This window comes from Chlamydotis macqueenii, chromosome 5, assembly GCF_036417535.1.
Source record: "Chlamydotis macqueenii isolate bChlMac1 chromosome 5, bChlMac1.mat, whole genome shotgun sequence".
NCBI classification, from domain to species: domain Eukaryota; kingdom Metazoa; phylum Chordata; class Aves; order Otidiformes; family Otididae; genus Chlamydotis; species Chlamydotis macqueenii.
The window spans coordinates 42,144,032-42,157,514 of record NC_141560.1 but is presented as its reverse complement, the minus strand read 5'-3'; the positions used below and the strand labels follow the sequence as shown (position 1 = coordinate 42,157,514).

General features: G+C 40.5%; 1 protein-coding gene across 1 annotated transcript in view; it reads right to left on the bottom strand.

Moving 5' to 3' along the window:
• The window catches only part of LTK (leukocyte receptor tyrosine kinase), a 107,830-nt gene that overhangs the window by 43,491 nt on the left and 50,856 nt on the right, over positions 1–13,483 (bottom strand). The window contains exons 4-8 of the mRNA XM_086749202.1: positions 12,862–13,084; positions 5,768–5,907; positions 3,649–3,786; positions 2,586–2,738; positions 1,421–1,521 (exon numbers count right to left, since the gene is read on the bottom strand). Coding sequence (XP_086605328.1) covers positions 1,421–1,521; positions 2,586–2,738; positions 3,649–3,786; positions 5,768–5,907; positions 12,862–13,084 — 755 coding nt within the window. The remainder of the gene's footprint in view (positions 1–1,420; positions 1,522–2,585; positions 2,739–3,648; positions 3,787–5,767; positions 5,908–12,861; positions 13,085–13,483) is intronic.

Genomic DNA, 13,483 nt, shown 5'->3' with positions numbered 1-13,483 from the left:
TAAAGATTCCTGTGAAAATATTTGAACCACAGTTTAAATCTTTTAAGGATTCCCATTGTAACCACCCAAGTTAATGTGTTGCAATGATACGGCTCAGTCTATACACAGGCACTACACAGGACACAAAAGCACTCCAAGGCGAGAGCTACCCTGCCCTAAGTGCCCCAGAAACAAGAATTATGCTGTCTCTAGAGGCAGGAAACCTCAGTTCACATACTTGCGCCAAGTCATAGGCACCATTTGGACTGTAGCACCCATATGACACGTAAGCAACCTGGTCACCAAGCCAAAGAATATTTTGAAGCAGGACTCGTTTCTCTTTCTTTAGGGTGACCACTTCCACTTTGGCACAGAGCAAGAGAGAATTGCTATTTCCACCACTGCTTTGAGCACTCAGCTGTTATTTCTATTACAGAGAGCAGCAGCAGCAGCAGGAAAGGGAGCACATACATGCACGCGCTACAAACAACCACCACAGGAAGTTCCTTGCTCCTGAAATATGGGTTCAAACCCTTGCCAGTGAAGCAGAGAATGGGTCCAGATCTCCTGTGAGCTGTACACCGTAACAAATAGTTAATGCTTCTCCTCCTCCTAGTTTTGTGAAGCTAGCTCCAAGTACATTTTATTTTGTTGGAACTACCCAACAAATTTGACCTGGATTTATAAATAAATATAAATGCTGAAGTTATATTTTTGGCACCTGCACTATATTTCTTTTGCCAGCTCTGATTAGCAGACATCAAAGCTTTCTGTTTTCCCCTAGCAGGGCTGTACTCCAGCTCAAACTTACAGCTTAATTTTCCTAAGTGTTATGAGTACAAGATTATTTAATATTTTTCATTCCAGCATCCTAGAGCTCCCATTATTCCTTGTAGAGATTTGGGCTGAAGGCAGGTTGCCCTCATCCTTTGAAACTCCTGAAGAATACGAACAGAAGTTTATTATCTTCATTTATTCTTGGAAAATCTAATGCCCAGTAACTTCACATTCCTGTTCTCAATGAAACTATCAAGTTTGTTAACTTCTATTAAAGTCTTGCAGAATTTATGAACAGAAGTCTCAGCACTCAGGTATACTGAATGTCTTAACAACCCAGACAGCCAGCTCCCTTTCCTACAAACCAAAGCCACACCAAATAATTCAGGTGCTGGGTGTCCTTCAGAGGAATAGTCGGTACTGTTAGGCTAGGGAGTTTTCCATACTCAGGAGTTGATTTGAGGCTCTTGCTTTCACTTACTGGGATGCACCTCATGTCTCCTTTCCAGTTTTCAAGAAGTAGCTAGCTAAGCGGTATAGCCAACACTTCTGTTTTCCAGTGTTTCATAGAGTGTGCAGAGGCACAGGAGAATGGGTTAATTGTTCAAAGACTGTCTACAGTCTGATGATTAACCCACAAAGGTGCTAAGACAGAGTGATATACCTGGTAGTCTTCAGTGGCAATCCTGGCTGGCAAGCTGGTACTGTAAGCCTTGGCCCTGCCACTCGTCTGATTGCTGTCTGCTCGCAGGTAGAGGAAGTGTCCTGTGAACAGAAAAGTGAGTCAGAAAAGACAATACTATGTTTTGCTTTTTTTTATACTCTCTTGAAATAATTTAACATCATTGTGCACAATGTAAATAAGATTATAAGCATGGCTTGAGGGCAAATCTATTAGTGAGGATATAATAAGCACTTTGGTAGATTTCAGCAGCACAAAAGTCAACATCCCAAACCGTTTCCTGGAACATGACTGCATAAATCTTAGATATCACTCAAGTATCTTCCCATACAGGGGCTCTCACCAATCGACAGTGAGCTCCTGATCAGCCCTAATTCTTACATCATTAGCACCAAGGACTCTTGCTGAGACAAATGCTTGGTTGGAAGAGCTTATTTGTAGTCTTTGTTCCCAGGGACAGTTTATACAAGCTGGACACTCATATGGACACCCTTCATTTTGACATGGAACTGTGAGGCCAGACTCATCTGTGCTAACACTTCTGACTTTCAACCTGAACATGTGATGGTCTGGCCTCCCTCCTTCTTATATACCAAGCTGACACTTCTGGGAATTATATGACTTTTTTTTTTTAATTGTGGTATTCTATGGCACAGAATGTGTATAATTGGGGCTTGGGATATGCCTACATGTGATGCTCTTCCTAACCCACTGGCAGAGTCTGGCAAGAGTCTCTGAAAGATTTGTTTCTACAAGCTGCCTAGTTCTGTTGAGCAAGCTTTACTTCATGATGCAGCAGCTATCATGTTGCTGCTGAAGTACTCTGCAACTGCATAGCTCATAAGAGGAAGAAGTATATATAGATATCTAGAGAAAAGATAATTCATTACAGAGTTTTTTTTAAGGTGAAAGAGAATTCTAGTCTCCAATAGTTTCATGTTAACATTGTTGCAGAGCTTGTTTCATATAAAGTTTTGAATCATTTAGCTACATTTAAAGTTGTTATATGTAATACTGATGCTAAAGTTGATTTTGCAATGATGCAAAAAATTTTAAACCAATTAAAAAAATAAGTTCAAGGCTATTGTATTTATATATGCACACACATATACACAGATAGAGTGAGAGAGAACTATGAGGAACCTACCACCAGTGGCTTGTAAGGTAGACCCTACAAATGCATCATTTTGAATCATTTCAGTAAAGCCTCGGATAGACCAAGGAGATGCTGCAGTTTCATTCAGTGTCCAGCCACACGGACCGTCTTCAAAGGAGCAATGTGAGCCCTCTGGGAGACTGTCTACAATGGAGAAAAAGAAAAAGCAGGCAAATAGGAGCAACTTGATTATGGAAGATTACAAACAGCACCAAAAGTCAAAACTCACCGGTTGTCTAAGCTACCCAACTTATGCTACACAGTTTTTCAATGTCAAAATATTAATAGGTCTCATTTATTTATTTCCAGTGCCACCACCAGAAAGCCAACACTTTGCTTCTGGAGATTCTTGAGACTTTGCAGGTTCATCCTGCTCTAGATACTGTGCAAAATTGCAGCTCCCACAATCTAAAGAATGGTAATTCACTGCCATGTTTGTAAAGGCCTTGCTGTATAAGAAATTACAAGGATGAAAAAGTTTGTGTGTCCACTTAAAGGAAGGCTCACCAACAGATTATTTCAGATCTCTGCCACTGTGCTTGCAACAAAGCTAAGTAATGCTTCTTAGCACCACACACACTGAGTCAGGGGATTTCTCTGTCATGATGTGCAAGATGAGCTCTGAACTGGGATCTTGAAGGGACAGATTTATGTCTGTATTGGTAGCTGGCACTAGAAAGATGATCAGCAGCTTCCACGGAAGGGATGTTCAGACTTTGGATCCAGAAGGAATTTCTCACCCAGTTGCAGACATGTAAATAAGGTTTTGCCTTTCTCTGAAGTAGCAGCAACTATGAAAGGCAGGTCATTGAGCTCCTTACTGCAATATTTAAAAAACTAAACCAAATCAAACAAGTCAAATCCATTTTCTCCTATATAGGGTGAATTTTCAAAAAGAATCTTGGTATCCAATTAATGTAAATAGGCTAAATTAATTCAGGAGCCAAAATACTGAATTAATCTAGAGACAGAATCAATTTAACTTATTTTTCATTGTAAATTATTTATTCTAATAGGATGAACATTCCCACTAAGTGCCATGCCACATACTCACCACACCTCACTCCTTCCTGTTCTTTGGCAGGGCAATCACTGATGAATTCACAGATTCGTAGGTGGCTGACACAGCCTCCATGAAGGCAGGGGAAAGTGGAGCCTTTGTCATATATAGAAAGATCTTGGTTTTCTTTATCTAAAGGAAAAAAAGAGAAAGAAGCCCAGAGATAAGTTGGCAGAACGTGTATGACCCTTCACCTGTATTAGCCTTCACATGTAGTGTCCTTTGGGTGATAAATGATACTCACCTCTGCTTTTTAGCACGTAGGTTTCTATCCAGCATGAGATTCCTGTAGATCACCTCAGCTCTCATGGATACCAAATTTATTGCTCCTTTCTCTCTCAAGCACTGTATTCTGCTGTGTTTGTGCTATCTTTAGATAATAACTTTTTTTTTCTTTTCTTTTCTTTTTTTTTAATGAAGGACCTTGCAGTTTCCTACCATGGTGTGCTCCTCAGTTCTGCACACGTGACTGTGCACCTGGCAGGCAGCTGTGGCATGCTGTATGACACTGCTGGAGGCAGAGATACCCGCTTAGCTCCAGTCCTGACAGACATATTGCCGTGCCCTATAGAGACTCAGGCTTAACTAACACTCGTGGTGCTGACGCATTTCTGTGCCAGCTCTGTGGCATCCAGCCCATGGAGAGAGCTGCTTCTCTGGCAGGTCGGCTCACTGTACAGAAACTTTACTCATGCACCCTAGCTAGTCTACTCAGCTATACTCCAAGAGCATTCAACTGACTGCACAGGTATGCAGCGACCAGGCTGAATATAATTTTAAAGTCTAATATTTCCCCAAAGCATGACTCTTAATGCACACAGCTTGTCATATGGATGTGTGTGTGCACGGGTCTGCTATGGACCTGCAGGTTTGTGAGGTCTTTTCCAAACCTGCTCCACTTCAGTAGAGCTCTGCACAGAAGTCCCACTGGGATTGTTACTGCTCCAGAAAAAAAATGCAAAAGTTAGGGGAACAATTCCAGAAGCAAGAGAAAAGGACACCTCTGCAGCAATCCAGGTACACAGTCTGAGATAGTATTTCTTCATGGCACTGTGTTGTGCTGGGTACACACATCAGCTCATTTAGGGACTGTTTGGGGGTATTTAGCATAGCGCTTCAGGCTATATGCAGCCCCTCAAAACTCCATGACTGTCAAAGAAACCATTGCATTAAAAATACAAAGTTTGTTAAATTAAAAGATTAATGACTGCAATAAAATTAAATCTTTAATATTATCAAAGTCAGTCTCATGATATATTATGAAACAGCTCTGTGAAACCAGTATGCTCATTTTACATTTGAAGCTTTTTACATTTACATTCCAAGCTATTTCTACAGTGTCGGCAAAACGGAGGCAATAGCATTAGAGTAATGCACGAAAACCAGGAAGTAAAGATGATGATGTCTCCAGCCTGCAGGCTGACTGTGCCGACAGACTCTTGTACTTCCAAGAAGCCTAAATGACATTAACAAGGTTCTGCACAGTTACCGAGGATCATTTGCAAGACATTCACAATAGGACTGTAAGTGTCAGGTACAAGCCAGGATTTCTGAGCTGAGCACTCAGTGCTTTGGAGAAAATAATTACATTCCAATTATTTTTATTTTAGACAGAAGTTCTCAGCCTGGCAGTAGCAAACAGACTCCACGGAGCGTAGATCAGCATTTCTTTTCTTTATAGATTTGGAAAAGGCTTTGGTGACCCAGGGTAGTCTTTTGTTCTTCATTATTTAAGAAAGAAAAATATCAAATGCTAAAATTATCTAGGCAAAGACTTTTTCCCATCCCTGTTGCTGGATGCAGCATAAGCCCTATTGTTTTCTCACATAAAGATCAAGTAAAGCAAATCTGAAAAGCCAAGAGGCTCACTGAAATCAGTCCTGTAATTCCGAGCTTCTACCCTGCCTTCAGAGCACATGTGTATACACACATAAAACACATGCAAATGTGACCTTTGACAGGTAAGCACTGCCAGAAACCCCAGAGGAAACTCAGCTTTCATCTACCTCCCATCTGACCGACTGCCTGCTCACACTCACCAGTTTTGGTGAGAAGGCAGCTCTCTTTTCTGACTGCACTTGGTTATTCCAAACCTGACTGTATTGCAACATACCATGAAAGCAGTTCCTGAGTTGCAAGGAGCCCACTGCCAGCACTCCAGCCTCTTGTGCTCCACAGTTTGAATACAGCAAGGTGATTTTAAAAGGTCTTTCTATTCGGCCAATCTGGGCCATCAGGGATTTCCATTTCATCCTAGAAGACAACAAATAGCTATGAAACATACACACAGCATGCTGGAATCCATGGAGCCTCTAACAAAGATTCTGCACTGTACCAGGCAGAAGTAATAGTATTCACAGGGGAGATACACTGATAAATCTAAACTCCAACATAACAAACAGATGTTAATACAAAACAAGTGATGTTCAGCCTAACAACTTCATGTCCGTACCTTTGCTGCAGATCCTATTGCTAATGATGAAAAGATCCAACCCTTCCCAACAATTCTTAAGTTAAAATGGGGCTTAAATTATCGCTCATTTTGGACACATACCCCCATACATGCCTTCCACATATATCGTTGTGTTCTGTCTGCTCTTGCAAGTACAGACCAACCAAGCAGCTGCACAACTCTCTGGATCTCCTCAAGCTAACACTGACATTGTATGTTCTGGAAGTAAATGTCTGGCCCTGAACGTTTCTTATTTGGTGAAGTGCAAGAACCTTCTTCTGTGCATTCTCTATCTAGTCTCACAGCTTAACAAGCTAAAGTGCACCCACAAAGCAAGGGGAAGAAGAGAAGTTGTGTTCCAGAAAATGCAGATTGCTTCAGCAATTTACATTTCACCACAGAACAAATGCCATAGCCCCTAGATAGCAAAGGTTTCTCAACTGTGCAGCACTTGTGGCAGTTCAGAGAAAGACAGATGGTCCCATGCACTCTAATTTTAAAGATGGTTGTTAGGCATCAACAGCTAGAGAGAGATACCAAATGGAAATATTCAAAGTACCTCACTCCAACCAGCCTGATGGAAGTCAGGGTATCCAGGTGTCATTCAAAAAAAATTCAGTAAGATTCTTTAAAATCTTTTTATTTTATTTTTATTTAAAAAAAAAACCCTGTCCTTCTACCTCATGATAATAAGACAATAAAATATAATTAAAACTGTATGTTATTATTTGGTGAATGAGTTGTAGCAAGGACCGTGACAAAGGAATCCTTGCTCTAAGCTCTCTTCTGAAAAGAGTACCAGACAGAGATAAATTTACTCATACTCTATATGTTACTGATGTTGCTGGGGGCATTCTGGATGAGTGACTAAGTGGGATGATAAGGAGGCCAGACCACAGTGTTAAGATGTGTTGCTCAGGCTCTGCTCCTAGTATGAATTTTTCATTTGCGAAATGCCTTCAGCTGCCATGAAGTGATCATCTAGCCCTTGTCCTGCACCAGAAACATATTAGAAGGCAACTTCTGGACAACAAACACATTTCTACTGGACACAATATGGAAATCACAGACATTGTGATTTGCAACTTACAAAAAACCCAGAGCAACCTTAACTGCTTGTCACTCTCCGCTTTTGCTTGCCACTGATTAGTTACCCAACTCATTCTTTCCTCCACAGGCAAACTGTATACCTTTTCCTGATGAGAGTTTCTTACTATCCCTTGTATGACAACCTCCCATCCTCCACTTTCACCATTGTACACACACATAAATATATACAGATACTCTAAACTCATCTGAAGTTGAGCTTCTGTTATCAAGATGCCCCTATTTCTCCTGTTTCCTGTCCCATCATATCATATTCAATAGTTCAAGATAATTTAATTCAGCTTCAGAAATCTTCAGCCCTGAACCACAACTACACTATCTCTACAGAGGAGCATAACTGCTTTGCCTTCATTTTGTATCACACTGCAGCTTGAGGAATGTCCAGCACTTATAAATATATCTTATAAATACACTTATAAATCTATCTCCCTCTGCCACACTGTGGCACAACATCCAAGAGCGTTCAGCACCAGCCGAGAACTGAATCACTTCTGCTACACAACACAGCTTTGTTCATCACTCCATTGCATCCTGTCGGCCACAAAAATCAATGAGCCTTAATTAAGTTGGTTCAACAAGCCACTGAAGGTAAGGACAGTCTTTAAATCATTTGAATTTATCTATTAAGCGTACTAGAGCTTCCAAGCACTGAGATACAGTTCTAGTACCTCCACCAAGTTACAACCCACGCCCCAGCTAAGACATCGCCAGGGTTAGCACACCCCTGAGAGCAGGAACCTGTAGCACACAGCCTCAGATTCACAACTAGTGTTATATTTATTGGTAACAACTAAAGAGATTACTGCCCCACAGATTAAAATAATGACTAGTTCAGCTGCTGCACCTTAATCCTACATGGTTTATGAGTCAGATACTTTGGAACTTGCCATTTATAGCCTGGTATATCAAAATAAATGAAAAGCACTGGTGATCTAAGTCAATAAACCAACCTCTGAAAAGTCACAGTTGAGAAAGACACACTGTCCGTTCTGCCAACTGTGGCATCCAGTAGAAGAGCAAGATCACTATCTTAAACCACTACTTGTGTGAACCGGCAGCTCTTCTGAGTCAGAGCCCTAAGGTCTCACAAAACATTCTAGTTCTGCACCGAAATATCTCTAGTACTGCAATTTGACTCCATTTACAACACAATAGGAAAAGCCGGCAAGCATCCAGAGACTGCAAAAACGACAAGTAGCTTTGCATCGCCCAGAATACTTCTGTGTGCAGAGTCTCATGTCATCAAAGTATTCCCCTTCAGGGAAAGCCTCCACCCCAAGATCCAACTGCAGCAAGATTTCTATTGCTGTAAATAATGACACCCTCTTTGCTTGGTCCCACTATCCAAACAGGGGCTAGTCAGTGCCAATTTAATTTTCTTAATGGAATTAGGAATGAAGCCCATTGTCGATTTAGCAGAAGATGGATCATTGCAGCAGGCTTCCAGATAAGCCAAGCTTGGCAATACCTTTTCTATTGATTTTATGTCAAACCAGATCTCAAGTAATGAGGTAATATTACTTTTCTTCTAAATAGAGATGTTAAAATTGATCTGTATGTATGGAAGGGCTATCAAAGTTTGACATAATTTTCAGAAATTTGCATGGACAGAAAGTTTGGAGTTGCAAGCAACCTGATGCTTATGGCAAGAGAATTCAAGATTCACCCTGCAAACCTATAATTTCAACTTTTGATTTGTATTTTCAACTTTTGATTTTCATTAGCCTCTCAATCTCCTCTGCTGAGAGAAAGTCTTCTTCCCTCTCTTTACCAATCCTTTCTATGCCATGCCTTTCCATACCCAACAAAGGTAATAAATAATGAATTTTAAGAAAGACTATTTTAATATCAAGAACAACAATTTCTTCATTAAGAGTGAAAAATTCAGTAAACCTGAACAGGAAAGCCAAAACCTTTTCTGAATTAGGGGGATTCACTGCATGGGTTATTGCACAAAGGTATGTATGCTAAATGCTTCTGTGCTCACTCAGTGATCATACAAATTATAAGATTTATGTTACTTTTCTACACACAGTTATGTAGAAACTTGTTACCTGCAAGTCTTCACAAACATCCTGTTCTATCTATTGGGCTTAAAAGGAAATAGATCAGAAAGCAGAACACATGCCTTCACCAACCTGTTGTAGGGTTCTTATTTGACCCACTGTGTTTGGGGGTGTAATTTCAACAGAAGCTTGAGGAGAAATAAACCATGCTCCCAGATTAGTGTTCAAAAATCATAGTCTTATATAACAGCTGTACAGCCTCTCCTTTTCTAGCTGCATTTTTAAATTAAAATGGCTGTGCTCATTGTTGTCAGTATGTATTAGGCATTTTCTGAGGACGCTTACCAGACTACTCGCCTCCAAAGGCCTATGTAGTTGGACACCTAATTTACAAAATCCAAATAACCATAGGTGTTTCTAGACATTCAGATTAGCTATACGGCAATGCTACCATATACAATAGTAGAAGTAAAGTAACTTTTGTGGACAAAAACAACCACATTAGTAGAACAGAAGTGTCAAAGATGATAAGTTTCTCTAAGTGCCTCAGAAGCTGGCAGGGCATTTTAGCACCACCATCCTCCCCAAAAAAGGAGGAAGACACAAAAAAACATCAAAGCAGTAATTGTTTTGTGAGGCTGGCTAACTGAAAACCCATGCGTGCACATGGCCTTGAACTTTTTGGTTTTTAGCCTACCAATACTATCATGGCCAGTGCCTCATATTTCTAGAAAGAAAGCAGAGCAAAATCAACCTGGCTTATTGACTACAGAAAGGGAAAATATTACCCCTCCCCTAAGTGATGCTTTTTTATTTTCACTGAAGTGCGAGTACTTAGAGTTGAAAGAAACTAGCTCCTTACTGAAACAGTTTTGTCTGACAACACTGAAAAAAACGTGGCCAACAACAAACACAAGCATGTGAAACCACTCAAAACAAAAGCACACAAGATTCAGGAGAATTTTCAGCTGTGACTGTTTCTGGGTCTGCGTGGTAAAGAAGGAAAAGGTGGGATAAGCAAAACAGTAGAAAAGACATTAGATGTGACCTGAACAAGCACCATAACCATAACCCAGAAAAAGTAAAGACAGCTTTCTGAGCCAAGTACCAGATGAATAAGGCTTGGACTTGCAAGCAAAGCTACTAGCTCTTGATGCTTAAGCACAATTTTATATATTTTTTGTAAATACATAGCATTTCAAACACCTCACTACCCCAGTGGTTCTCCCTCTAACAGCAGTAACTCAGAATACCTATGCCTTATAGGTGTGGTATATAACAAAAAATATTGTGACTTTGCCCTAACTGTCCAGAGGACAGGGTGTCTGAAGGTCCATCTGTTTCTTTGGTCTTTCACTAAGGTAACGTGTGAAAAACTGAGTAGCAGCTTCAATAGTACCAATTTATTGATAAATCCTAGTAGTTAGTGATGTGGACAGGACAGGAACTTTCTCTGATGCATGACATATAACTTAAGCTTTTGGGAACTGCATAGCTGTTGGATCCTGAAGGAGAAAACACCATCAGGAGAAGACTTCTAGGTCCAGAAAGACGACAGTTCACCAAAGTGGTCTGGTGCAGCTGGAATTTACAATGAAGTATAGCTTGATTCTGGAATTGAGGGGTGATAAAAGGGACAGAAATGGGATTTTTTGGAGTGTCTGATTATCTGAAAAAGTGCCATTTAGCCTTTTTTTCTGCCTTTTTGATCTCAAGACAGTCCCTTGGTAGTAACTGTCAATGGTTAAACTATGTACTACACATAGGCATCTATCTCAAGGTCATTTGTTCATTGTCCTCCTTGTTCTGCTCTAAATTGTGCAGCAGTGTTTGGCTTAAAGAACTCCTGCCTCCCCTCCTATGGAAAGCTCCTGGAAAGTGGGAATGCTTCAGGATGGTCTCTCTTCTTAACAACCAGTGTTGTTAAAATCTTACTCATGGAGAGAATGTTCATTTCCAACTACCTGCCTAGTAAGAAGCAGCTCAATCACTGTGTTAGAAATAAATTTTGTCCTGCCTGCATACTCAGATTTTTCTGGAATTGTGCAGAGATTTTAAAGTGTTTCCCTGTAATGAGGGGGGAAAGGAAGGGAATTTGACCTAACACAGCTCTTAACTGTTTTATCTCTGTTCCTTCCCCTCCTTTCTATCTTGATTTAAACCAGGACTCAATCACCTTCCATCTTTAAAACCTTAATGCTAAACCCTCTGAGCTTACCAGTGCTTCATTTCACTCGCTAAGAAAAATACCAGTGTCTATGCCAACTTCCAGTAAAGCTAACTCCATTCTAATAAATGTAAATGCCATAACTTTTAGAGAGATAATAATCTTGATTTCACGTAGAATTGTTTTGCAGTGCTCAAATAAGCTGTTAAACAACATCTATGATCCATTCCAGATATGCTGCAGCGACTGCGATCAAAGTCTGGTCTGGCCAGCTAGGTATATCAAAAGGGTATTTTATGAGTTTATATAGGGGAACGGAGCGAGCTGTGGCTGCAGTTGCAGAGGCTTGTCAAATACTCAAAGCAGCAAGGGCAGTTACAGGTAAAAAGGGACATTAGAAACTGCTCCCAGAAAATGCAACAGATTCCTTGTGAAATTGGCAAGAAGAAGGGGAAGGAGTAGCCAGGAAAGGAGTGAGCAATAGCTAAAAGCAGGAGAGAGAGGGATCTGAAAGAAAATAAATACATTTTTTTTTTTAGTCAAACTCTGCTATCTTTGGCTGACAAGGAGTCTTGGCTGCAGATCTTCACGGCAGTCTGGGGAGTGCCAAAGAATTAAAAGAAAACAAGAACTGGGATCTGTTGCTTAAGTTCTCCAAGGGAGTCAGTCAGGTGATGGAAATAAAAAAGCTCTGTTGTGTGTCTGACCTTGGTTCTTACAAGGCAGACTGCAGCAAATGAAAATCAAGCACATGGAAAATGGCAAAATCAGATTATACATTTTTCTCCTTCTCCTTCAGATGAAGGATTCTTCTCTTTCTTTTCCTGTTGTGTATCATTTCCTCTGCCCATTTCTCCTCCTTACTGCATTCTGCTACACAGAGGAATGAAAAAGTAAAACTATGGGAAGATCAAAGATAAGAGAATATAGGACAAGATACAGGGTTACTGCACTTTCTCAGCTCTAGCCTCTGTTTTTTCCCTCCCTGAACTCCACACATGAAGCAAAAGAGGATGCTCCTGAACTTAGTAGACAGAAGGAAGAAATTACAAAAAGGAAGAAATCACCAAAGAGGTAAAGTTAATCCTACCTCAAAATGAGAAATGTGACCCTTGTGACAATGATAGGACCTCTCAGATAGTTAGCGATATCAGTCATGTTACCAAGACAGTCTTTGGACTGAGTGCATTTTACAGCTACAGTCCTAGCACTCTTGATCCTTACAAATGTAAGGGAAGAAGAGTGAGTCCTAAGCAAGTGTGTTCTTTGCAAAAGGGACACAGAAAACCTGGGTCTGTTACATACATCCTATCAGGAAGCTGCACGCCTCAGTCCTAACTGTTCTGCCTTTGTTTTCTGCTGTAACAGCAGCAATAATCTCAAGAAGGGAGAAGACACTGACAAACAGTGACCTGGAGGGACTCCACTCTACCCTGTAATTTGAAGTCTAAACAGCTGCAAATTGATTGTCTTACCCGGCATCCTCCTCATGGCCAACTTTCAGAGAAATTATTATATTTCTGTTTGTCTCCACATATCTGATTTCAACTGTGAATCTTTGGAGGAGAGGAACAGCATCTTGCGAATATATGGCCAGTTCCAGAAAGCAAGAGTCCAAGCTCCCAGGCAGGATAGGGCTATGCAGGCTGAACTCACATCTATCTGGGAGCCTACTGGTGTTCAGGAGGAAAATGTCCCCTGTGAGGGAAAGAAAAAAAAAAAAAAAAAAAAAAAGAGACACACAGTGTGGATGGAAGAGAGATAATAAGAAGAAAATGTATAAGGAGTTTGAAGAAAGGAATCATGAGAAGAAAGGAGAGGACTATGCACAAAACCAAAAAATAACAAAAATAGCAGAAAGTAGAGAAAGGAGAATAAAGCAAAAATGAGAGAAATAAGTAAAGAAGTGATGGAAGGAATGAGAAGAGAAGAAACCAAGCAAAGCAAAGTGAAGACATGTCCACCAAAACAAAAGCCAAAGACTTTGCAAGTCAGACAGTAGACATGTAGAGCCAGTCCCGTCTTATAGAGGATTGAGTTTCCTGAGAAAAATTCAGTCTCTGTAAGCGAAAGTAGCTTATCCTAAAACAGGGAAAT